Source organism: Callionymus lyra, chromosome 15 (genome assembly GCF_982586985.1).
Source record: "Callionymus lyra chromosome 15, fCalLyr1.hap1.1, whole genome shotgun sequence".
In the NCBI taxonomy this organism is placed as follows: Eukaryota; Metazoa; Chordata; class Actinopteri; order Syngnathiformes; family Callionymidae; genus Callionymus; species Callionymus lyra.
Window position 1 is genome coordinate 25,409,900 of NC_141832.1, and position 27,836 is coordinate 25,437,735.

The 27,836-nt window shown below is 38.5% G+C and overlaps 1 protein-coding gene across 2 annotated transcripts; it reads right to left on the reverse strand.

Annotated features, from left to right (window-relative positions):
* Window positions 1-3,088: 3,088 nt before the first annotated feature.
* Window positions 3,089-27,250, reverse strand: LOC148065579 (Na(+)/H(+) exchange regulatory cofactor NHE-RF2). Of its 2 annotated transcripts, XM_087809595.1 has the most exons (7): window positions 27,113-27,250; window positions 26,758-26,976; window positions 25,414-25,683; window positions 7,800-8,006; window positions 4,802-4,955; window positions 4,568-4,686; window positions 3,089-4,482 (listed from the first exon to the last, which is right to left on the reverse strand). In XM_087809595.1, exons 2-7 carry the CDS (start codon window positions 26,965-26,967, stop codon window positions 4,318-4,320), a joined length of 1,125 nt encoding a protein of 374 aa, XP_087665721.1. In that variant the 5' UTR covers window positions 26,968-26,976; window positions 27,113-27,250; the 3' UTR covers window positions 3,089-4,317. The 2 variants fall into 2 exon arrangements, with proteins under 2 accessions (XP_087665721.1, XP_087665720.1); XM_087809594.1 differs by having other exon boundaries at window positions 26,758-27,240.
* Window positions 27,251-27,836: the final 586 nt, after the last annotated feature.

The window sequence follows — 27,836 nt, forward strand, 5'->3', positions numbered from 1 at the left end:
GCCCTTCTCACTTGCACAGTTGATCTCGAAGTTCAGGGTTCAGGTTTGAATGCTGAACTGCTCTTTGGGACTGGCTTGCTGATGTCCTTGTTGTAGCCGTAACCGTTATATCTGTACTTTTGAGTCTCTCACTTCTCACAACCCTCTCAGGAGACTCTGGGGTTATTGGTAGTTGAACCCTCGGCCAACTTTCACAGATGACTGTATTGAGTGAATTCGATAATGACGTGTCTCGTTTTCTTTTCTTTTTTTCCTGTCAAAACATCGTCAGTTTGTGAATACTATAATGCGATTTGAACGGTGATTGATATTCTCATGTTTCTACTTGTACCTGGAAAGAACCTTATCACAGCAGATACATTGTCAAGAGCCCCTATGAAACACACCTTCTCACAAGAAGATAAATAAAATAAAGCAGATGTGAATGTATTTGTGGACTCACTGATTCAAAGTCTACCAGCCATAGAAAAGAGACTTGCAGAGATGCAGGAAAAACTGAAAGTTGACCCTGTTTGCAACAAACTGATCATCTACTGCTGGCCGAAAACACACCCTTCCACCAGAACTGGGACAATACTGGAGTTAACGTGAAAATCTCACCTTGGCAGTGGCTTCACAGTGGAAATCAAGGTATTGTTAAGTGCAGACCTAGGGCCCATCAATCTGTATGGTGGCCAGGGATGTCTGTACACATCAGCCAGATGGTAGAAAAATGGGATAAATGTTCAAAACACAGAGCAGAGCACAGAGAACCTCTGCTGACAAAGAGTTGGCACAGATTGGTTATTTTGGGAGAAAAACATATCTTGTGATTGTGGAATACTTTTCACATTACATAGAAGTGGCAAAACTGAATGTAGCCTCTCTACCACTGTAGTTGCAGCACTGAAGGACGTGTTTAGCCATCATGGTGTGCCAGAGACAGTCAAATCGGACAATGGGCCGCATTACAGTGGGTCTCTCTTTAAGGACTTTGAAGAAGAATACGGCTTTACTCACATCACCAGTAGCACAAGGTATCCATAAGCAAATGGTGAGGCAGAGAGGGTTGCGGGGACGATCAAAGACTGTGGAAAGGAGATAAAGCTAAAGCTTTGTTGGCGTACCGGGCCACACCCCTGGAAAGCGGTTATTCACCTGCACAGCTCCTTATGGGCTGAAAGATACGTTCTACAATACCACAGATACCAGCGTTACTTTGACCTCGGTGGGCCCATATCAGAAGTTTCTGTAAGGTGAAGAAGCAAGCAAAGGAGAAACAATGACAGCGATACAATTTATGCCACAAAACTCGTCCTTTGTGTTATACAACCCCGTCAAAATGTTTGGCTCAACAAAGAAAGGAAAAAAGGGACTGTTGGACAAATTGCAAAAACACCCAGGTCATACATTGTAAACACAGTTCAGGGACATGTGAGAAGGAATAACATACACATGTGCACAATTCAACATACTTCATCTCATCAGTCATCATTTGAAACACAGGAAAATACACAGTCAGATAGCACAGACAAAAACGTTCCTATTTGTAGTAATCCAGACGGAAATGTAACTTACAGAACACAATGTTTCTCTGTCAGGTAGAGTGTCACGTCCTCCTTCACGGTTGGATTTGTAATAATTGTGTTTAAGAAAATAGAGTTTAACATTTTTAGGAAAATTACTGGGAGTCATGTTGATGTTTTATTTGGGCAGAGGTGGTATTAACAAGGGGGGTTCTTACTAAAAGGGGGAGGTGTTGTGTAAGCGGAACCAAGGTTGAAAGTGCAGGTTGCACCCCGGAATGTGTATTACATTAGCCCCAAAGTAAAATCTCAGCAAAGTCCTTCAGTCCTGATCGTTTTGTGCTTTTTGTCAACGGGATAATTATTGAGGACTTGAAGCATTCTGGCACATGACAGGTATTCAGTGAAGTGTTTAAAATGTCTGTAAACACAGGAAACAGCTGCTTCAAGGTCGAGGAAGAAACATTGTCGTATCCTGGTGTCTGGATCTTCTGCCTCCTGAATATTCTCAGCACGTCCTCCTGCTCAATGTTGACTGTTATGATGGTGGACAGTGTTCCTGCCAAGATGAACAGTGGGGAAGAGCACCACTTTGGAGGAATGACAGTGGGCTAAAGGTTGTTTTCATTCCACTAGTGGTCAAAGCGACAATATAAGTCATTTAGTCTGTCTGCCAAGCTTGAATCATCAGTGGTGGAGGAGGGCCTGGCCAGTTTTTTTTAAGGTTTCTCAAGCCCCTCCATACAGATGCAGAGTCATTAGTCGATCAAACTTTTCCGAGTACAAGCCTTTAAATCTATACTTTGCAGCCTTGATAACTATTGTGTGCTTGACTGGTTAGAACAAAAACCTACACCATCCTGGTCCTTTGACGACGGGTTTAAAACCCTTGCCAAGGTCAAGCACAGGAAACGGAAGGCACAGGAAGTATGAAAAAATAAAAGCATACAGGTGGCAAGACGTGGTCGTTTTATTTATACTATTATTAGAATTAAGTTTTAGCTGACAAACAAAAACACAGTATAGTAAAAATGTAATTTTATTTACATAAAAACAAATTCACACCAACACATTTGAGTCTGACAAGTGAATTCACAACTGAATGCACCACTCGCGGAGTTTGTGTTGCAATCAGAAGCCCTGCGTGAATCTTTGAGGGATAATGTTGGACGACATGCATTTTTGGTTTAAAAATAACTTATTGCTTTTGCTTGCTTATTAAAAAAAATGTTAGTCATATATTGTTAGTATGCTTTAATCTGTTGTGTGAAAGTGTATTTAAATCATTTTGTTGAAGATTAGTACTACACTTCTACATCTACTACATCTCTTGGTGGCACATGTTGCTCTCTCGGACGTCATGAACCATTTTCTAGACACCGTTACATACACATTTTCTTTATTTGTTGTCCTCACTCAGGTAGAGTGAATCTACTTAGACATAATCTTTTGTTTAGAATGTATCCGTTGAACTCTTAGCATTCAAAAAGTTAGAAAATGCTTGTTTTATGTATTGTAACTGAAGTTGACATATTTGTTCCCAAACTCAGATATTTGAAAACCTCAAACATAATAGATTTAACTTTTGAGTTTTAACATTTTTTCAGAATTTTTATTCAAGCATCCTTAAACAGTTGTCTTTATTAAAGCACTGTTTTGCATTATGTAATGCCACCAACACACACTGTCAACAACATTTTGACCACCTTCAGATATAGTGTAAGTAATGTCTAGACCAAACAAACTAGACCAACATTCCTTTTTCCACCAGTATGAGCCTCAGCAACTTGGGCCTACAGTCCAAAACCACATGCATTAATCACCACATATTAATGAATAACTGTCTTATTTTCAAATAGATTTTAAGGGCTAAAGAATTTTGGTCACAAAACTGAGCTTTAAGGAGTAAAATGTTTTTAACTGTGTTATCTCAGTGTCAAGGTGACTCGAAGGCCCAAAAATGTGTTTGTGGTATCTCTTTCTGTGGTCTCTGAGTCAAGGTGAACGACATTTCATAAATACATATGCTGTGGTGGAGGTTATTCCCCTTGACCAAGAGAAAACACAAGGGTTGAAGGAACAATTTAATGCTATATTTAAAAAAAACAGTTTGTAAAAACTTCTTAACTACAACTCTGATACCTCCAAAACGTTTTTTTTCTGGGTCACCTTTACACAGAGATAACTCAAGGGTTAGCTGCATAATTTTGGACGGAGATGAAGCGAATACATGAAGTATCTACACTAACAAATCTAGGTGCTAAAATGCTTAACTTTAAAGCACACGTTGCACTTTGTCGCTCCCTTGCGTTTTAACTATAGCTAAACTAAAATTATGTTTCCTCTGCACACACATGTATATTACATTCTTAATCAGCTGTGCTTTCTGAAAAGAACAGGAGGAAATAGAAAAACTTGTTTCAACAGTTTCAATAACCTGATGTGAGGGACATAAACTATCTTCCTTATTCACAAACAAACTGGTCATACACTGGATTCTGAAAGTCTGTAACTTTTGATCATTCACGGTTCACCTCATGTCTTTTACCGGACACAACTTTAAACAAGCAAACAACTTATTGAGTCTTTCACAGTGATATTCTGAGAGGCTGATTATGTAGAATACAATGATGTCATGTTGGTAATTTATACATTTCTGGTAAAAAAACATTTTCCCACTCTCATTTTCAAAATATAATTGGGTAGAATGTTCATGTTCATGTCTCTTAAGTCTGTGGTGTTTTACTTTTATCACAATCCAGGATAAGGGATTTTGATGTGAAGGATTGATGTTCTTTGTTTTAAAATTGCCTCAAAAGTTACTAAACAGCTCATATTTCTTCATCCAGTCCATTTGCGGCGCCTTCTTCCTTTCTTTGGCGTGCAGCTTCCTCTTCTCCTCCGCCGCTGTCGCACTCAGACTCAAGCCGATCTCCGCAAACGGGTCCATCATTCGTGCGCCGTCATCGTCGGCCAGCTACAGATATGGAAAGAAAAGAAACTGGATTTAAGGACTTTCATGTTGAGGACCAAAGAGCGTACATCAATAGTTGCACCCCCACCTGTGTGCTGTTGCCGTGGCTGCTGAGGTCAGAGTGCGTAGACCTGATGGATTGTGAGGTGGAGCTGCCGTTGATCCGTGGACTGCGAGACCCATTCAACATAGATGGACCATGATACTCTGACAACAAACGAAAGGTCACTGTTTAGTCTCCATTACGACGTTAACGCTACACACATACATTTTGCTTTTTTTTAAACACCATTTTTGTTTATTAGTTTCAGACAACTTTCACCTTTGACATGGTTGATTGTGGGAATAACACCCATTCTTTTAAAGTGCTCATCAGTTTCTGGATCCACGACAAGCAGCCACGTCTCGTCACCTCCTTTCTTGATGAAGGCCACCACCTCAGCGTGACGCATGTCCTCGATGTTTACACCATTAACCTGCAAAAACAACAGCCACCTTAAATAAACATAAACTAATGCAAACAAAACAATATTTTGCACTAATATGTCAATTCATGAATGCAGGATACTTCATAACAATATTGCTTGCCACAAAAAAATAGCAAAATAAGTTAGGTAGAAAAAAAGAAAAGATAAATAAAATATTACCAATCAAGCACCTTGAGAGAAGCATGTCACTCTCTTTTCGCAGTGTGTGGACTAGCATGGCATAAACATTCTGCTCTTGTCGGACATGCAGTCCCCACTGTATAGTCTAAAAGGATGAATTGAATCATACATTTACCAAAAAAGTTTGCTAGTAGCCAAAGAGGTAATTGGAGATCATTTCAACTTTTTATTTTGTGAAAAATACCTGAAAAAATGTAAAAATCTTGTCCGTCAGTAAAGCAAACTCATTTGTGAAGTTTTGCCACGTCATACAAAACGTACACAAACATACACTTTTTACAAAAATGTTGTAATTGTTCTTTATCTCGGCAGCTATCTTCTTTGTGGACGTTTCCACTGACCACATTTAGGTAAATAAAACATAAGCAACAGATAATCGTTTTTAATGAATATCTTTCGAGCAACTTTTTTTCTTTGTGTTTTAATCAATTACCGAAATTGAGTCCCTTCACCATTTTTAGGTTAGATTAGGTTAGGTAGATCTTTATTGATCCTTCAGTAGGTCTCCTTCGGGAAATTGTTTTTCCAATTAGAGACAGCAATACAAAAAAAAAAAAAAAAAAAAAGTTTAGGCGTTAAAAACACAGATGTCCAGTAGGTGGTGGTGTTGTTCAGCATATGAGAACTGTGTAAACGTTTGCGTACAGCGTGTTCTATGTATTTTATATTTTTATATTTTTATTTAAAGAGTTACTTTGATAAGTGTAGGAAGCTGTTTTTAGTTATCATTATTTTAGGAACCTGGATCTTCTATGTGCCCAGCTGCCTTGCAACAAGTAACTGTTGTTGTGTGATCAATTATTGATGCTCTCCTGCATGGGCTTGGGTTTGGGTTTCAGGTGTCTGTGACTTGAGCGAGAAATTATCTGAAAATATTTTTTCAAGATGAGGGAAATTCTATGGAGAAAGGCTAAATCAATATTTTTAGGATTATAAAAGAAGAGATTAATAGATTTTAATAATGAATGAACAATTTATATAATCAACAGCCTCAATAACAGATTAGAATTGAGGTAGAAAAAACAATATATATATATATATATATTTGTTTTCAGCCAAACACCAGGTGTTGTTTCATGTTTCTCGGCTCTTCATTAACAGTTCATCTCATGCAGGATAATCCACTTTGGTCTGCACACGGTCTAATTAATACATGCTACAGGGACAAAACACTTGGCAGTTTCTCATGGGAATCTTGAACAACAGGGTTGGACTCAGGAGAAAGTCTAAGCTGGTGTAAGGTCACTGGGACAAAAGAACAAATGTTTTATGTGTTCTTCCAAATTTATCTGTTGTTAGCAGATTGATGTAAAGCAAAGCAGAGGCTTCAGAGAGCGACAGGAGGGGCTTCAGAGATCGGCTGGAGGGGCTTGAGAGAGTGGCTAGCTGTGTGGAAAGTAGGGGCTTGAAAGAGTGGCTGGAGGGGCCTCAGATTGAAGCTGTGCAACCACACTGTTTTGGATTGATGACTGAACACCTTTAGAAGCTCTTGTCACGTTGGTCGATCATACACATCAAGTGTAATGAAGCATGCATGGTAAAAATACGGTGTGAGGCAGATCTGTCATGGTTGTGCACCTCTCAGACAGTCCACACAAAAATGCTGCAGCCATTAGAGTTTTTCAAAAGATTACCAGAACCACAAGTCATCTGGCTCTCTTTAGAAGTACATCTCATCTATATTGACAGTTGCTCTTTTAGAACATCACGACTGCTCCCCGACAACACACCATCTGGACTTTTTCCGAGCCTCGTCCATGTGTGTATGATTGAGAAAGTGTTTTTGTTCTTTCATAGTTCCATGATGAGTTGAGGTCACCAGTGACCAGGATGTTCCCACACTCTGTGGAACATGATCCTGCACAGAAGGGAAGATAAGTGGCCGTCTGTTCTCCACTATCAGTCTTCTTTCTCGCATTCAGATCTCACTTTTTTATTTAAAATGATAAGCCATTATTTAAAAAATGACTATGATAGCTCTAAAAATAAAATACAAATCCTTACATTATGTTGTTAATTCCACCACCTTAAAAAAAATGTAAAAGTAAACATTAATGATCAAATGTGAATCATCCACAACCCCATTATCTAGTTACCAATTTTAAAAGGATGTTTTCATTTTAGGAACCTCAGTATCGGGTTATCTTATCTTTCCTGAACTCTCTTTCTCGGACCCTCTTGAAGCCAAGTGGTCATCTTTGCTCCCTGATCCGTGAGCTGTGAACAAGAGGTCATGGGAATGAGGCGTGTGTGAGTAAACTCTGATAAACACTGCCTGTGCAGAAGGGAACATTTATGAACCCCTGGTGATATTTCATGCAATATCAAGATCCATAACACATGTTAATGTTTCCTATGACTATTGATTGGAGGATATTTTTCAGTTTTATAGTTTCCACGGTGAAAGACATGGGACCCAAGAGCCACAGGTTCCATACCCCTAATCTCGAGGGATTATACCTCCCCACTGACCTTGTAAAGACAGTGGGATGTATTTTTATCACGATGAGATGCTACATTTGTTGATCTCCTGATGCAAAATCCTCAGTGAGCCACAATGACAGCATCTGGTAACTCATAATTTTCTCTGTACAATTGACAGCTCTGCTCTTTGCACTCATTTTTCTTCAGTGGTAACACAACAGTACACACCTCGATCAGTCTGTCCTGCGGACGAAGCCCTGCGAGGTCAGCAGGTGATCCAGGGTCCAGAGAGCGGATGTACTGGCCCAGCCGGGAGCGATCGCTGTGGAGGTTGAAGCCGTAGCCCAGATCCACTCGCTCCAGGTGGCAGAGACGAGGGTTGAGTTCGGATGGGTCGCGGCACGACTGAGCTTCTTCCTCGGCGGGAGATTCATGCTGCACAGAGTCAATGGAAACATAAATGTATACATTAAAAGTTGAAAACGTGAATAACCTCTTTTGGAGGAAGTTTGAGTGTTTAATGACTAAATATATATACGAATCCAAGCAATGATTCTTTGACAGCACTTCTTCTCAGTTCAAGTTTGTGTTCTGTCACTATAAACATTTGGATGGAAAAACCAAACCAAAATAAGCTTTGTTTCCCCCAAGTCGCTATTCTCCTATGTGGCACAACAGTGCTGAACGCAGGGGGTGTTAAGGGGGGGTTGAGGAAACACATGGGGAGGCCATTGGTTGTTAGATTGGCTCCTCTGCCCCTCCTAATGGCTTCCAGCTGTGTGATTCTCACAGTTGTTTTTTTTGTGAACTCCACAGTCTCCTGTCTTTTCTGAAAAGTTTTGTACTTTTGTTGTTCTTTAAGTGCAACTAATGTGTTGATTTAAGTGTTTCTTAAATTGACCTTGGACCTCTATTGTGTCAGTTTGTGTCTGTTTGTACAAAACTCTCTTTTATAAAGATATTTACATAAAAAAATTATCTTAAGCCCCACCCACTGAAAACACTTAATTTATGTGAAGATTGCATTTAGTTTACCATATGCACACCCACTCTGCTGTGATTGGTCGATATGACGCAATAGCTTCTTCTTCTACTTCTATTTAACGATGTTTCAACCAGCTGTTTGAACGCTATCGGCAACACCTGCTGGCAGCACGTTTTGCAAGTTTGGAAGAAGAAATAAAGAAAAAATATGAGAAGCGAAATATGAGAAGCGAAATATTTGCGAGATATTGGTATCAGCACCGAAGATGTCTCATCCTTCTACTGCTGCTGAAAATTCACCTGTAAGTATATGCATATATATGCATTTATATATGACGTAACTTCCGTTTAAAACGTCACTAAGATGGCAGCCGTTTGGGGCAGATAGTGTCCATCGAGCCATACTCAGTTTTGTGGCCGTTTTAGTACGCCAATTTAGTGTGCATGGCACACTAAATTTCGCATACTAAGAATTGAGACGCACTTATGCACTAAAAATACTAACTTTGAGTACGCAAGTAGCATCATTTCCTCTGGCCATCATACTGCTTAATGAAAATATGACTTGAGCGATGTAATATTTAAAATATTATGTTTTTATTCTATTTATAACATATTAGCACTATTGTTAATTGTTTATATTTATACTTTATATACATTAATTATTATATGCAATATTTAAAATGTTATTTATTTATTCCGTTTACTATGTTGCACTATTTTTAATATACATTTATATATACATCTCTCTGCTGTTTTTTTTTGCCAAGCAACAAAATTTCGTTGCCAGTTTCACTGCTGTGTTTTCTGTGCAATAACAATAAAAGAAGTCTCTCTCTCTCTCTCTCTCTCTCATTACAGCTGGCTGAAGGAGTAGTGTAGACCATTAATACACCATAAAGGGCTCTGTTCTTGTAACCTCTCGTTCACTGTGATTTCATGGGGGGAAACTGTATAAAGTGATAACTAAAAAACATCGTCATGATGAGGGACTTACTGCATCTTGGAGAGAAAAACTGAATGACTGAATCTAATCTCATCTTCTGTTTATGACGCCTACTCTCTTTTTTTGCTTATTTTATTCCTTCTACTCGCCCACAGTGCCATTTTCTAATGTGATCTCTGGCCAGCGATTTTATAATATCTAGATAGGAAAAATGGTTCAATAGTCATTTGATTGAATACTTTATGTGAGTGTGCTGACAGTGGCTTGAAAGGCTGCCTAAAGATGATGATGTGTTGGTTTTGGGGCTAAAGGAGAAAAAAATGTGAAAACCCAACTTTCTACACTCACATGTTTCAAATGTTGAAGTCTTCCTCTCCAAGATGCAGTAAGTCTCTCATTATGAGGATGTTTTCACTTCCTCCTCCTGCCCCCAAACTCAGAATTATAACGTCTAATAGCACGAGGAATGAATGAGTCCCTGGGTCTATTAGTGTTGCAACTGGGAATGAGCATTTGTGCTCCATCTGCTTCTTTGCTCACTGATAGTGGTGTTCAGAGGATGACTGTCATCATCCATTATGGACACTAGCAACTTACAGGTGAGCAATTCATGCCAGCTTCATGCCAACCACAGAGCCAGCCCTCCTGATCAACCTGTCCAGCCTGTTGACACTCCTCTTGGACACATTCCCACCCCAACACAGCATAGAACATGACACTGGCCACAACAGACTGATAGAGCATGCGGAGGAGTTTCCTGCAGATGTTAAATGATCGAAGCCTCCTCAGAAAGTACAGTCTACTCTGAACTTTCTTATATACATGGTCTGTGTTGCAGGACCAGTCGAGTTAACTGTCCAGGCACACACATACGTATTTATAGTTGTGAACCATCTTTACCTCGTCGCCTCTGATGGACAATGGACGTGGATTTGTCCTGGACCTTCCAAAGTCCAACACCAGCTGCTTGGTATTTCAGGTGTTCAGCTGCAAGTGGTTCCTCTCACTCCAGTCCACTAAGTCATGTATCAGACTTCTGTACTCGTCCTCGCTGTTGTCCCTGATGCATCCAACAATGGCAGTGTCTTCAGCATACTTCTGGGAGTTGTAGCAGAAGTTTGAAGTATAGTCGGTGAAGAGGAGAGGGGCCAGTACTGTCTCCTTAGGTGCTTCTGTACTGCAGACCACAGAGTCAGACATGATCTCCTTCAGCCTGACGTACTGTGGTCGATCAGTGAGACAGTCCGAGATCCAGGAGACCAGGCCAGGGATCCACTCGCATCTTTGTGCACAGAGGAGTGTACTATGACCAATTGTCCGTTAACCCTTTCCCGCTTTACATCCACGTTAGCGGCGCAAAAGTGCCATTGGCATACTATGATGATCGCCAGCCCCTGCCATTGAGTTCAGTGAGAGCAGATCCTCTCTTGAGTATAAAAGACAATTCTCTCCATCTTCAAAAGTATCCATAGAATAAAAGATCAATAAAACCCAGAAAGGTTATTGATCGTTGCTATGGAGCTACTGGAGAAGCTGCCGTTCTCTTACATTGCTTGAGACGTTAGAATTTATGTCATTTCCTACATCCACCACTCCTCTCTCTGCACTCTTGTGTGTGGGTGGAGAATCCGAGCGATCAAAACAAATGACTTCAGCCGTGCTGCATGTGATACCATTGTAATAACACTCATAAAAGTGACACATGCTCAGATAATATTTTGAGAAACTAAGATGCAATATAAAAGAGGATTTAGAGAAGAATGACTCCACAAATATGAATATAATTGCTTTTTAGCAACTAGGCTACTATCTACTGTATATGTGCAGAAGTTTTACAACAATTAATCTATTTGACTCTATAGTTCCAGATTTCTAAAATGAAGCTAAGGTGAGGTACGAAGACCTCATTCAACTTATTTTCTTGTTTTCCCCAAAAAACTTTCATTCTGTCTCAATATTTTCTCTATTTTGACATCACTTATTTGGAGTTTTTTGTTCATGTCTGAGGAGTTTTTGCAAGCTAGGAAAATATGTAACAGGCTGGATTTAGCTGCTTGCCCTTGAGTTTGACAAATGGTTCAAGGCTTCTTGACGATTTTTTTCCATTCACTTTCTGTTTATTTGGTAACTACAAATACTTGATATACTACATTTCCCTAAGTTCAATATCAATAGCAACATCATAGCATCAAGTGTGTTGCACGTGTGTTTATTTCCTTCTGTATTTGACCACTGGCAGCAACGTTGATGAAACCGGATCTCAGCTTCAATAATTAAGCAGCGGCTGACTGCGATGGACAGATCATGACCGCGGTTAACCCGTTGACAGGCAAGCATCTTTACGTCTCTTTTTAAAACCCAAAGAATTGACACAAATTGGCAACATAGTGAGCAAACTGCAAACAAGCCAAGGAGACTGCTCAGTGCAATTTGCTTCTCCAAGAACACGAAGACCAGTTCATATTTTCAAAGAATAAGCTCACACTAAAACACATTGGATAAGTGCACATTTTCCTTTTAAATAAACTGAACTGAACTGAAGTCATGCACTGAAGTGAGGTGTTGGCAGAAAAGAAAACTTAAAGCATTGTTAAATGACCAGTAGATGTGTTGTTTAAATTGTTAGTAGTAAACAAACATATATCATAAATGAGTGAAAACCATTCCAGGCCACACAGGCTGTATATCTGAATGTATTTTGGCCTATATTTCTTTTAAATCTTACAGGAACAAGATTAGAGGACCTCCACCTGGTGGGGGCAGCATTATTTTAAAATATTTTAAACCATACATAATTAAATTTGAGTTAAAGGCTTCTTAACTCTGAGCCAGGAGGAGGTGAGTTTTTGGGTGCAACTTTAGAATTATTCTTATTAATTTTGTCCTGTACAAACTGAAGCCTAGTTTTAAGTATTTTGGGGATAGCAGAGTACCAAGAGGAACAGGCATAATCAAAGTGACACTGTACAAGAGCTCCTGATACGACTTTCAGGGCCCTTCTGTATGAATGACGACAAATGACATAAGTATAAATAAATGGATAAAGGTATAAATACATAAAAAATGTATAAATTAATGTGTAGATAAATATATGTAAAATTGTCAAAAGTAAATAAATGACTTCCTCTTTTATTTGTGTTGAAGAACGGTGCTATTTCTATGTATATATACATTAAGTCATTTATACATTTTGTCTTTTATTTATTCATGTATTTATACATTTTGTCATTTAGACATTTTGGAACGCGTACATGCTATTGATCATGATCCATGATCAGCGCTGATAAAGATGTAGAATTCAATTAGATCACAGTCCAGCAAATATTCTGTATAATTTGTTTGGTTGTACTGGGTTTATGTTTGTGTCCTGTTAACTACGTTGTTCTTGTGATCAGAGTACATGAGTTATTCATTTCCTGGACAGCTGTGTGAGCAAAACACAATGTAATGTCTCTCTGGTGTTAATTATGTGAGAATAGAAACAATTTCTAAACAAAAGTAAAAAATAATAACCCTATTATTCTATGTTAAGTTACTCCTCATAACAATGTCTCTAATTTTTGCTAATGTCAAAATATATATGCTGCGTCACAATAAAATTAGAAAAAGAAAATTATGTAAACTTAAAATCTGTAACAGAGGTTCGATCCCAGAGCCACGGGTCCAGAGGCAAGGGCTTTATCTATGAGCCATATGAGCTGGTTATGTAAATGGATGAACTGTCAAGGCCAAATCAAAGGTGTCCGACCGTTTTAAGTGGGAGATCCACAGACTTCCATGAGGCTCCTGGTTGTTAAATCAGTCTCATGCACATGAACACTGGCAACTTATCAAGTTGGTTTACTAAGATTTCAGAAAAGATTCTTCCACTCTTCCTGCAGCGTTGATTCTATAGAGTAGTTGCTGCAGGAGCAATAGTTTTCGAGATCAACATCGATTGCTTTAGTTTGTTTTAACTGTCTAACCAATCACTGCTTTAGACGGATGAAATAAATAAATAAAAGACAAAAATGTATAAATAAATAAAAGAAGAAATGAATAAATAGATGAATAAATAAAAGACGACATGTATAAATAGATGAATAAATAAAAGATGAAATGTATAAATACATAAATAAATAAAAGACAAAATGTATAAATAAATCAATAAAAGACAAAATGTATAAATGACAAAATGTATATATACATTGAAATAGCACCGTTCTTCAACAAAAATTAAATTTACTTATATTGACAATTTGACATATTGATATTTATCCACATTATTTAGTTATTTATTTATACATTTATTTATACTTCCTTCAAACTTTTGTTCAAGAAAGTGGACAGTCTAGCTATAATGTTTTCTCCTGATAATCTTCTATCCAAAATACATCCCAGATAGGTCACCTCCTCATTCACTACAATAACATGCGTAATTAATCATTTTCTTAAGTTTTAATGTTACTTTTTTTTTTTAACCAGCTCTATGATCCTACGATCCTATTAAGACTCAGACACCAACATTGCATCCAATCAAGGTGGTTGACACATTTTTTTCTAAACAAAATTCAACCAAAATCTTTAAATGTATTGTATATAATAATAGTTAATGATATTCCACTAGGTTAACAAAGCTTGGAATGTGGTTGGCTTGGACCTCACCCTGAAACCGCAAGAGGGCACAAGTACATCATGACAATGAAAGACCTCGAAACAAAGTGGGTTATCGTTGAGCCAATTTAGTTATCATAGTAGGCATCTGCATTAACTGAGTAAGGTTAAAATTGGAGTACAGATTTTGGAGCGCCTTCAACATGAAGTGGTCCTTATCTGAAACATCATGTGTTCATATCGCTTAGTAAACAGACATCCCCAGTAACAAACCCATCAGACCTATCAAATACCTCCTCAAGGCAGGAGTAGAAGTCCCTTTGATCAGGGGGTCTATAACAAACTCCTACTAAAATGGGTTTACTCTTGGGAAGTAGAATATCAACCCAGACTGCTTCTAAAGTGTTGTTGTCTAAGTCAGATCTTATTCTGAAAACCAGGTCTGATCTAATGAAAATACAACCCATTTCTGTTTCTATCTTTCCTAATTACAGTAAAGTTTTCAAGTTTTTCAGATTGTCTGATATTTCAGAATCCAGCCAAGTCTCCGAGAGACACATTATTCCTATTCTTACTATTCTACTGTACCAACATTCTGATTTGGGAAATTGTACCTTCATTACCGAAATTGTACCTACCACTTCTTATATTAAGATTGATTATGTGTAAGCCTTTTGTTGAGAAGGCATCCAGAGTTTATATTTCATTAGGTTGCTTTGCCTCAGCTGTAAGCATTTTTTTGTTAAATGGCGATTATATCCATAACATGCAAACCACTTAAAGTCTTGATATTAGGGTCAGGGTTGAGGTGAATGTCACCCGAGAGCAGCAGATATAGCATGATGACAAGATCATCATTTCGCTGGCTTTTATTTTAATTCTCCTGCCACGTATCTAGCCTGAAAACGAGTCACACTGGGAAAGATCAGGTGCTAAGCTTTGAAGGTGAAAGGTAGCAAAAAACCTTAAGGAATGATAGTGGATGGCTGGAGCTGAAACCAGGGCAAGACGACGGTTGAAGCTGGAGACTGGACCTGATGGTCGATAGCTGGAGCAGAACCCTGGGCCTAGCTTAGTGGTTGATGGCTGGAGCCTGGTCCTGATGGTTGAAGCTGAAGCCAAGGCCTGAATCCTGGGCCTGATGGGTCGATGGCTGGAGCAGAAGCCTGGGCCTGGCTTAGTGGTTGATGGCTGGAGCCTGGGTCTGATGGTTGAGGCCTAGAGCCTATGTTCCAAGAACTTGGATATGGATAGAAAATGGTACACCAAAACCAGGGAAAAATCAGTTCCCATACAAATACGTCTTGAGTGGAGAGTAGGTTGAAGAAATTGTGAAGATTGCAAAGATTTAGTTTAGATTCATTGGAGACATGACCTAAAAGTGTGTCGCAGTGCTGCTTTAAGTGGGTCTTTCTGAATTCCGGCACAATTGTCATTCTTTAGAAGAACAATTCTGCATTATTGGAAAAACAGCACAAAACTTTGAATAAAAGGGTCGGTCAAGCAGAAGAACTCGCCACAATGGGCGAGGTTGTGATGTGTATTCCACATGAAATATCTTAATTTTTTATAGCCTCTGATTTTATAATCAAATTTAGTCGCACCCTGTTGCTCTCACCTGAGTTCAATTCAACTGTGGGCCATTGTTAGAAGCTTTGCAAAACACAGACATGGGGAAACTACAGATGTCATGTTAGACAGGCAGTCGCCATGGAGACAGCTGTGGAACCTGTTGAGCCTGTTCCATCTGTCAAGACAGGCTTATGGTTGTATTTAAAAATCAGATAAAACATGCTTTTTTAAAGGCTTGGTGACACTGTGATAATACCTTGTTTAGATATATTTAAATAAGGATGGATAAATCTTTGTCACAACTCTTTGTCTGACATGATGCCATTTATAAGGAAGAAGAAAGGGAAAGGAAATTACTGATGAAATGGTTATACAGTAGGACAGGAAGTGAAGGAGCTCTGGTGTAACTAAAGATCTGGTTGGGAATATGTGAGATGGTTTTGTGTGTTATATATGAAGTATTTTCAAAAGTGATCACATGATGATCTAGACACAAATGAGACAGTGTGTACACTTATTTATTTTCCAGTTATGTTCCCCGCTATGAGCCCATGGGGTCTGTGTTTTCATGAGTAGAACAGCATGATGTCAGTTGTGTGCCCACACCCCTGTTATCAGTTCTCCACAGCCCCCAAGCCAACCGTCGCTGCACTTCAGCAACAGATTAACTATTCCTGTTTAGTTTAGTCAATCGTAATAAATTACTTAAAATTGTTAGCCATTCTTGCTCACATTCAGGTTGATCTGTTAAAAGACAGTTGGATTCTGAAGGACTGCATCACTTAAGGTTAACAATAAGTTGCGTTTTTTATCTAGAACGAGAGAGAGAGAAGTCAAGTTCTTCCAGTTCATTTTGTATGTTGCAGACTATTGACGGTGAGAAGCAAAAATCCTGTGTACCGGTTGGCTAAATCATGTCACATCAATTAGCCACCTAGCATCCTAACTTGTTCCACTTTGAGTCCTTTTCTGATAGCTTCGCAATCTTGTTGTGTGAATGCTGGGAAGCATTCACACAATTGATTTCCTGTTTTTCTCTTTATTATTCCTCTTACTTCTGCCGTAAACTTTGTGCCACTTCTACTTCCACAAATTTAATCCGATTTGAACCATTCAAACTTTTATCAATTCAGCTCGTACCCGTCTTTCAGGCTATGTTCTACCTCTCTTTTATCTCTTCCACTCTTTCTTTTATTCCACTTTTTCTACCCTTTTTATCCCCATTCATTTCAATGGGGAAACTCTTCAACTCATGTTTTGACTCCTTCCACTTCAATCTGTGATGCTTTCCACTACTAATTCCACTAGTACTTCCTTATGCTTATGCTTATAGTTATACTTATATTTATACTAATAGTTTTACTTATACTTATACCTCTCTTATACTCCTCCACTTTTTGACTCTTCCACTCTTTTCACTCCTTCACTCTTCCACTCCTTCACTGTTCCACTTTTTCACTCTTTCACTACTCAATAGTTAAACTTATAGTTATACTTATAATTATAGTAAAACTTATAGTTATAGTTAAACTTATAGTTATACTTATAATTGTAGTTAAACTTATACTTATACTTATACTTATAGTTATACTTATAATTATAGTTAAACTTATACTTATAGTTCTACTTATACTTATACCTATAGTTATACCAATAATTATACTCTCCTTCACTCCTCCACTCCTTCACTCTTTCACTCCTCCAATACTCTACTCATTAAATACTCTACTCCTTCACTCCTCCACTTCTTCAATCCTCTACTCCTTCACTCTTAGTAGAACTACACGTACGAGTACTACTACAAATACTAGAACTACTACGAGTACTACAAATACTAGTACTACTAAGAATACTATTACTACTAAAAGTACTACAAATACTAGTACTACTACGAGTACCACACATACAATTACTACTACGATTAATACTAGTACTACTATGAGTACTAGTACTACGAGTACTAGTACTACTACGAGTACTACACGTACTAGTACTACTATGAGTAGTACAAATAGTAGTATTTCTACGAATACTAGTAGTACTTCTACGAATACTAGTACTACTTCGACAAGTACTAGTACTTCTTTGAGTACTAGTACTATGAGTTCTAGTACTACGAGTACTAATAGTACTACAAGTACCACACATACAATTACTACTACGATTAATACTAGTACTACTATGAGTACTAGTACTACGAGTACTAATAGTACTACGAGTAGTACTACGAGTACTAGTACTACGAGTACTAGTACTACGAGTACTCATACTACTACGAGTACCTGTAGTACTAGTACTGAGAGTAATTCATAATAATAATAATAATTTAATTTAAAGTGTGTTATCACAACAAAGTTATCTGAAGACACTTTACAGTTGAAGTAATACTACAGTGGAGAAAGTAAAAACAGATCAATAATAAAGTACAGTGTGGCTGGAGCAGGAAAAAGTTCCTTTTAGAAGAACCTGGAGCAGAAGTAAACAGTTGATGAATCAAAACAAGAGCGTCCAGGTTTACTTGTTGAACAAAGACCAAGATGACACGATTGATCAGGTGAAAGCAATCGTGGATAAATGAACACATGACTTCCTCAACCAGACCCTGCGATGGATCACAGATTCACTCATGCACTGAGACAACAATGTTTTTAGAACCTATGAAGAACTCAAAGACAAAATCAAAAATACAGGAACCATTGCTCAATACTGTTAAGTTGAATCTCAGTGTGTGAAAGAACTGCATTTCCCAGAGTGCACCAGCAGCAGCTGCTTCAGTCATTGTCACTAATGAGCAGCACCTGTGAACTGTGAGGTAATGGAGGGTCTCAGTCAGTCAGTCAGAGAGAGAAGATGCTCCAAGTTCACAACAATGGCTTCAGTCCAAAGACGCCAATGGTCGGTGAAATGTTTTCTTTACTTTGATTTAGTGCTTGTTAATTCATTTAAAATATTTGATGAAGTTGTTTAAATGAATTTAAAATATTTGAATGTTTAATTATTTGAATGAATTCAAAATGTTTCAATGTTTAAGTTAATTTCAAATGAATTTAGAATGTTTAAATTAAATGGATAATTAAAATGTTGTGTTTATCCGTCTTTAAAGGTTTACAACCTAATTACTAACAATCCGAAAGAAGATAAAAGTGATTGAGTGAAACGTTTGAGTTGTCATTTGGAACCTGAACAAGAGTTGGACTTGACAAGCTATAGGAAAAAATAAAACTCTGTTCATTTCGTGGTATGAACCTCGCTCTTGGTGACTGAGGTCTTGGGTTCAAAACCCAGAGGTGATATGAAACTTTAGTTTCTCTCATTGTGTAGATATAGTTTGTGTTTAGTCTGTGGAAAACTTCTCTTTTATCTCTTCCATTCTTTCTTTTATTCCTCTTCTTCTACCCCATTCATTTCAATGGGGAAACTCTTCAACTCATGTCCAACTCCTTCCAGTTTGACCTACCACTAATACTTTTACGACGAATTCTACTACTTCTTCCCATATTAATTCTACTACTAATACTACTTATACTTTTACTACTAATTCTACTACTACTTTTACTTTACTTCTCCCTTTTACTACTAATTCTACTTCTTCTACTTTAACTATAAATTCCTCTTACACTTCCACGACTACTTCTACTACTAATACTACTACTACTTCTACTACTAATAATAATACTAGTACTTCTACTACTAATACTACTACTGCACAGCTACAGCTACGGCCAGCATTCACACTGCATTTTCTTCTGGAAATGCAATTTTTCTAGTGTTATAATTGGTTTCTTTTTTTTGAAATTGAGATTAAGTATGCCTCGATAATGAAAACGTTGTTTTCTAATGTTCTGGTGCTGACGCTAAGAGTTACAATAGTGAGCATCTACCTCTTCAACATGTTAAAGGAAGGGCGAATGTGGAAAAGGTCTATGAACACGTGGGAGGGTTTATGAATACATTAAAATAATAAAATCAATTCACAGACTTCCCCATACGGAGGCAGGTTCTCGAATGCAACACACATCCTAGATGATGTCTGTGAAGACAGCAGGTTTATGATCTCTATATATAAAGGGCCCTTGGGTAGGCCTTGTTATCCTCTCACAGGTGCTACAGCGGTAGCTCTTCTTGGGCTCAAAATAACTGCCATTAACTGCTCTTTGTCTGGACTAAGCTATTTTAGTTTTTGGCCTTATTTGTCCACAAAGGGCCAAAGGCACAAAACTAAGCACTAGCTAACCACTCCCTTATTATCAATGCAAAATTACAATGCCTTGATTATTATGCAACATACAGCCAAACGCAAGACCTCCAAAAAAGCATGTTAAAGGTTCAATCAAATATTTTAAACTATATAGGACTCAATCATGATTAAAAAAACCCAAACACTGTCATCCCTCACCTCCTGACTTGACAAAATCAAGGCATGGATGAACACCAACTCACTCCGGCTTAACACCAATAAAATGGAAGCATTCCTTATTGGTATCCCTCATCGAAAACTTTGCAGTTCGGTTCGACCCTACTTGACCTTCATCGCCCACATAAAGAAACTGTGTAAAACTTCATTTTACCACCTACGCAACATATCAAGACTCTGTTCCACCCTATCCCTCCCAGCAGCTGCACAATTGGCCCATGCATTTATATCATCAAGGCTGGATTACTGCAACAGCCTCTTCATCAGGATACATGGCAAGACCATTCAGACAGTACATTCAGAACAGCGCAGCCAGAGTCCTGATGAGAGCCCGTAAACATGAGCACAGAACCCCCATACTTAAATCACTGCCCTGGCTCCAGGTCTCATCCCGGATAAACTTTAAAATCTTGCTACTCACTAATAAATGCATCCACGGACCAGCATCTACCTTCAAGATGTCATCACCCTCAGATCCACCAACACCCTGCTCCTCCAGGTCCCCAAAACAAAGCTCTCCACCATGTGAGACCAAGCTTTTTGCACTTGAACACCCTCCCATTGGAACTGAGGGCTACTCAGAGCCTGGACTCTTTAAAAACCTGAAAACCTTTTTATTCCAAAAAAAAAATGGTGACTGTAAAATGACTTAAACCTTTTATTTTTTTTATTGTGCACGAACTGTCCCGTTTACCTGATTTCAACTATGCTCTAGCAATTTGAGGTCATGTATTCAGAAAAGTGCAATATAACTTCTGTACTGTAAATAAATTAACTACAAGTGGGACTTAAGTGTAGATTAACTAAGTTCAAAAAATAAATTTGCAGGACATCAGTGACAATTACACTAAATTATCAATTTTATTGATAAAATATCCCACCACAACCAGCGCGATGTGTAGCATGTTCATACCATCCCCAAGAACTTTTACAGTGAAAATAAAAATCACACAAAACACCTCAAGTCACGTAAATGAGTCATTCAACTCATTTTAAGTCAATGTGTCATCACAAGTTATTTTAGTACAGAAATATTAAGGTACCCAAAACTACGCAGTTCTGCTTTAACTTTTAAACTAAAATATCAACAATATTAAATTAACAGCGTTTAATAAATGCTAATGAATCAACAATGTCACAAATCCACCTAAATCAACTTATGTAACCTAAATGAGTTACAACAAGGTAAGATGTATATAAGTAAGTAAGTAAGTAATTTTTATTTATATAGCGCTTTTCCAGACCAGGGTCACAAAGCGCTTAAACAATCAAAACAATATTCAATAAAGTATATACTTTAAAGATCAAGATAAAACTGATAACACAACAGGAGTTCCAGAAAATCAAGGAAAAGCCTGAACAAATAGAAATGTCTTAAAATGTTTCTTGAAGGAGTCAGTAGATCCATCAAGTGCAAAGAGAGGGGAAGATCTTTATAAAGCTTAGGAGCAACAACCTGGAAGGATTTCTCTCCTCTGGTCCTGAACCGTGTGTGAGGAACCATCAGTAGATTCTGATCCACAGACCTCAGAGAGTGTGGGAATGTAGACAGCTGTGAGCACAACTGTGTGCAGTAGTGAAAGACGCAAGATGTCACAATCTAGGCGGCCATTGAAAGTGTCAATTATAAAACACAATTTAGAAGTCTATAACTGCTACATGGGTTTTCTGGCAATATATTTGTGTGGGCAGTTCCTGGATCGATTTTTAGCAAGGCTGTGTGTGACCTCAACTGCTCTTATATTCCCACGTTCTGAAAGAGATACAGAATATTTAGTAGCCTGTTTAGCAGGTTAGTTACAGACCTATTCCATTTAAACTATAACATCATTTTCTGTTATTACTGCTTGACGCAACTTTAAAAAAAACATTTTTCCTGTCTGTGCTAGTGGTACTGGAACACTTTAAAATCTTCCATTAAGCCTGCTGAGGGAAATATATTGCACCCACAGCTGTGTCCACTCACACACCCCCACATGATTAGAGCAATACTTTGTGTGTTGTTGTGTCTGATTTGTCCCATTTTCTATCTTTTATAATCCCCTATCACATAACAATACACTCACCCTTATTTGCCCCTCAAGAACCTTTTCAAAACATTCATGGTCTACTACACACACGGTCACAAAATCCAGACCCAAACCTGATGTAACATAGATGGTATTCAGTTGAGGAGGTGGTCCCGAATACGAGCTCCAGATGTTCCTAATGCACTCTTTCATTTTGAACATCGAGTTGTCACTTGAAGGCAAAAATATTTTTAAACATGAGCTCGACTGCACTTTTATTTAAGTTACAATGGCTTCCTCAAAGTAGCCAGAGACAACGGTTAAATTTGTTTTCGACACGTTTACCAGGGTGGCACAAAGTCCTCCCTCCCTGTGGACAACTCCTGTAGTGAGCTCCTATGTAAGTTTTGACACGCAACATCATTTTCTTCTTACTGCAGAAAAGCTTACATGGAAAACACCAGGGCTACAATGTTATCAAGAGAATTTGCAGTGATAAGCATAATGATATATATGATACATAATAACAACAATATATATATGTATTTATTTATATATATATACATACATACATATATATTTGTTTTCCAAAAATTGTAAAAAAAACTTTAACATGATGCATGTAAAAAGCTGACATATTGTTCTTGTCCTTTAGCCTTCTTTCAGTTCACATAGTTGGTCGTCAGCATCTGTTTGTGTTGCAATATGTCGTCAGTATAAAGGATTCCCTGCTTACAGCAAGTGAAACAAGCTTAATAAAGGACAATTTACACTTGGTTTTGTTGACCTCTTTCTCTCTTAACACAGTGGAGTGATACCTTGAAAAACCTAGATCCTGCTCCAAAGAAATGTATTTTACCGAAAAACTGTTTCAAGTGCCATGTATGCAAACATAGTCCAGCCTCTGTTTAGCCTCTCTTAAAGACAACCATGAGGTCAAGGGTCACACTTCCTGCATGAATTTCTTGTAGGAGTAAAACAGATGCAGAATGATGAGAATCTGTTGAGTCAAAATGGTAAACACAAGAGGAATGTGAGACAGGGTGAAGAAAGTGAGATTAGTGTGGCGTAACAAATGTGACACAGCAGGTGACACTTTCTGACATTAAGTGTTCAGTTTTTATTGGAACATTGAACCATTATTACTCATGGGAAGATTTGATCACATGTCTATTAGCATGCAGAAATATGTTTTATTGAATCAATCTGACTCCTCCTAGCTTACGCCCTTAAACATTTGAATTTTGAGTCTCACTCCAGATCTCACAGTTCTCGTAATCTGTCAGTTTGTATCAAAATTCACAGTATTCATCAGCTTTGCTTTAGAGCTGTTGTTGCCAGTTGATTTGCATTATTTAAAAGAAATTTAAGAAAAAGATCAATGCTAGCAGTTTGCACCTCAGCAATTGTTATAGCTAATAATTATTGACTCCTTAACCTGCAAATGTAGTATCTATAATATACATAAATAATGTATAATATACAATTCCACTTTGTTATAGTACTACAAAAACGTCATGTTCCCAAGGATAACACACGTCTCCCTTGTCATAGCCTCGCACCCGGTAAGGACTGCTTACAGGGTCATAAAGGGCTTATGGGATATTTTGGAGAAAAAAAATCTGTTTTTTTATTAATTTACCTTTAAAGACACGCAAAAAAACAAGAATCGTATTATCAGTGTTTTAACCAAGGGCTGCACGTTTCCCCTGGCCTGACTTTGGAGATTCTAAATTCTTACAGCATCCAGCCCAGATCATTCTCGTCATTATCCAAGTCAGTGTCAGTGTTACCTGGCAGTCCACTGATGATTCCGGCCTTCATGAAAGATCGGACCACAGTTGAGACTGATACTAGTGTATGAGAGCCTAGCCGTAAGTCGCCCTGTGTTGTGTTCTTGTCTTGGTGAGTGTGATACCTACAGTCATACTTCTGCTCCCACACATCCCACAGTTTAAGGTTAAATGCCCTGTTGACATCAATATCTAGCGGCTGGAGTTCTAGTGAGTTCACCCGGAATGATGTCAAGCATGTTCATGCTCACATTCACATTATGGTTAACAGTTCGCATCGCGAGAATAGCAAGGTCAAAGTTGAACTTCCAGATCCAGTTTGTTATGTGTGTTTTGATGGTGATCTGCACGGCAGGAACGAACTCCATGAGTTGTTAAATAAAGCCAAGAACTCTCCATCTACTTGTTTAGTCCTTCACACATCAACAGGGGACATTACAGTATATATTACTCTGCAATGCTCCTGACTACAGTAGCTCTTATGCAAGCAGTGCGGCTGTGTGGTTTACCAAAGTGGAACAAAAACATTTTGACATTCGCATTGATCGTTGTGTACCCCAAAAATGCTTCTAGGTCAGTAAGCACAAGCCAAATTATTACATATGTACGCTCCGATTCGTTTTTTTAATTTTTTTTATGACATTCCTTTAAGTGCCCCTTATAGTCCGCTAAATACGGTATAGAGTTTCCTGGCGCTGAACATGTTAAAGCAAATTTTTCTTTAGTGTATGTATGTATTTCAGTTGCTCTAGAGCAATGAAACTTGATACTCGGTTTGTTTAAAATGAGAAACACATGAACAGTAGATATAATATTGTTGGATCATTCAGCAACATGATTGGTTATACTGTAGGTTTAAACATAGATTTGATCAGTCAGAATCACCACATTCTGCTGCTGTTTCTGCATTTTGGCTCGTCTTTCTTTCCACTCTACCATTAGTCGTAGGTCAGAACCAAAGAAAGCGCTTTAAGCATTTCCTGAGACTTACTGACTCGTCTGACCCCACCAAGCTCAGGGATTTCTCCCCATAGTTCACCTCACAAATAGGTGAAAAAAAGAAAACAACCACACACTTTCAACTGATTGGTCTCGTCACTGCATTTGAGCAGAGAACGTCAGAGTGCAGCTTATGTGCTGCCAGCACCGCTCTAAGTGAAAACACATGCTGAGAGAAGGCAGAAACTTCCTGATGTTCAGCTGAAGGAACTAGAAACGCCTCTTGATTCATCTGTTAGTTCTGACAAATGTGTGGAAAATGAAACCTTGTCTGGTTTACTATGAAAACAAGTGACAAGATACTGAAGACTGTTTCGAAGCAATGCAGCAATGGAATTCAGAATGTGGTCTAAGGAGTTCACTTTAAACAGATGCCCAGGTCACAACCTTTGACTTTTCATCCAATCTTTGAGCTCAAACACAACATCTGGTTAATTTTAAAGATCTTTCTCTTCAAGATTTTTAGTTCATTATCTGTGGCATGGACCACAGCCCACTTGTTGCCATCTGAATGTAATCCAGATAGTCTTACCTTCTTTGCGGCCTTAGATGGGGATCTTCTGGTGGGTTTCTGGACCGGCTGCTTAGACACAGAACCATTCTCTCGCTTCTTGTTCGGTGACGATGGGGCGGAAGACGAGGACGGAGATGGGGACGATGGGGTTGATGGGGTCTTTTTGATGCCCAGAATGGCCATCTCTTCTGTAGCTGTGAGCCGCAAGTTGCGTAGACATTCGTGAGTCTCCTGATCTACCACCAGTAACCGGGTCTCATTCTCCAATGCCTTAATACGCTGCACCACCTGAAAGATCAGACAACACTTGAGAAGATGTTCAACAAAAAGAAAACTTAAATCCGACCAGTAACTAGCTGGCAACAATTTGAAACTTAACAAAACAAACTTATAGTCCAGTCTTATGTTGGACAATTCAAATGTGCATAACTTTAATTTATCTTTCTCTGGAGAACCAACATAAACTAGCACACCCAAAAGTTGAAGGTGATTTGTTCTCTGCAACCGTTGACTGTTTTTACTGCTGCACCTGCGTCTGACCTTTTTTAACCATCCTGTCTCACAGACACTTATAAGAGTGAAGGTATTCTGAGGAAATTATCAATTGTGTGCTTATTCATGCGTTTTATTTTCCTAATGATGTGACAAGAATGTGGTTCAAGACCATCAACACAAGTGGTTTTAAGAAAGTGGGCCAAAATTGACAAAGGGGACAAATTTATTTGGGGTATGTTTCCCTTCTAGGCCCTTCTTACCCGAGCAAATATGTTGAGTTATCATACCTACTCTTAAACAGTTGCTAACTCTTACCACCCATAAAGATGACATCATCTGTATTAAAGGATGGCCAACTATTCACTCTATGACTCCTTTAAAAAAGGACCAGGATTTATGACACAACCTTGCCACAGGCTTAACCTCACATTGAACACATAACTGAGAAGAGAATACAAACACATGTTCCAATTTTGCTGTACAGATATTGGATTTCCCCCCAGTTTAGCCCCCACAACTGCTCACAGAAGACCTAGTTTTATGCACTGGAAACACAGACTGCAAAGAGCTAAGGGTCGATTTTCTGTGCTACAAATATAATGAAGTCAATTTCACTTTCAAGCTCCTGAAGAATACAGTAAACACTGTATAGTTAAAAGAGTGATACACATTTGACATCAGAGATAATGGAGGAGTCTTTGTACTGTCATGAAGTGCAGCATTGTTTTGTCTGAGTTGCACAAGTTTTCTTTTGCCAACATGGTGAGGACTTGTTTGACTGAAGAATTCAAAATGATGAATTGCTGTTTTGAAACATCAACATTCAAATGACAAAATCGTCCTCGTGCCATTGAACGTGACTCCTACCTGGTGGTGAGTCTCTTTCTCCACGTTGACACCGTTGACTGCCACCACTCGGTCCCCAGCCCGGAGCCCCGACTCCTCTGCGGGGGACCCGAGCTCCACTTTTCGAATGTACTGCCCACTCTTGCCCTTCTCTCCGTGCAAGTGAAATCCATACCCGCTCTCGCCTTTAGCGATGATACAGAGACGTGGTTTCCTCTCGCTCGTCATCATTTCTAGTCGCTTTAAACACAAATATAACAATGATGGGAACTCAAGAGCGCGCGAACAAAGTTCCACTGCTGGGCGGAACCATGTCTGCCCCGAGAGTTACGCCGTCCACCATGACACAGATGATCGATAAAGTCCAGAGACTCACAGTATTGGCAGCGACGGTTTAAGCAGAGGCTGCTGTGAAGAGGCGGACTTTAGTAGGGATCCAGAGCAAAGCTACACTCTTCTGATGATGTGATCTGGTTGGTGCCTCAGCAGACTGGAGCTCTCGTCTGAAGGGAACATCAACAGCAACTCCTCGTACACCTATTGGGTTCCTTAAATCCACCCGAAGGTAAAGGCACTAACGGGACTATAATAGCTAGACAACACCGCCCCTTGGTGGTAGTACATCGCAATCACCAGTATTTAGACAAATTAACCGATCGATAGATGGTTCTCTATCAATTATTTGGAAACAAGTAAGAAATTAATTTGAAACGCAATAATAACAATGTAGAATTAAACGTATACTGTATGTGCTGTACTTTAAACATTTGAAAGCGTCTTCTGTAAACCTGGATTGGTTTACCAATTATCTGCACCACTATAGCTTTCAAAAATGTATTAATGGTCACCTCCCAGCCACGACACTTTTAATGACTAAACTATTTACTAATTATTTACTAATAACTAAACCCTGAAAAAAAGCTAATTCGTATTTTTCTTTCTTTTTGTCTCGACATTATTTATCTTATCATATAATTGACATCAGACAGTTTATACTGAAGAATGTACCACCTTTGTATTCATACGATTTGTTAGACCTGAGAGATATTACATTGTCATTCCTTCATTCATTGTCTACCGCTTTATCTCTTACCGGGGTC

Excerpts from the sequence above, each read along its gene's own strand:
- LOC148065579 (XM_087809595.1), bottom strand. The coding sequence starts at position 26,967 with ATGATGACGAGCGAGAGGAAACCACGTCTCTGTATCATCGCTAAAGGC. Across the intron at positions 25,684-26,757 it reads AGAAAGAGACTCACCACCAG|GTGGTGCAGCGTATTAAGGC; the intron begins GTAGGAGTCACG and ends CTGATCTTTCAG. Across the intron at positions 8,007-25,413 it reads CATCTAAGGCCGCAAAGAAG|CATGAATCTCCCGCCGAGGA; the intron begins GTAAGACTATCT and ends GACTCTGTGCAG.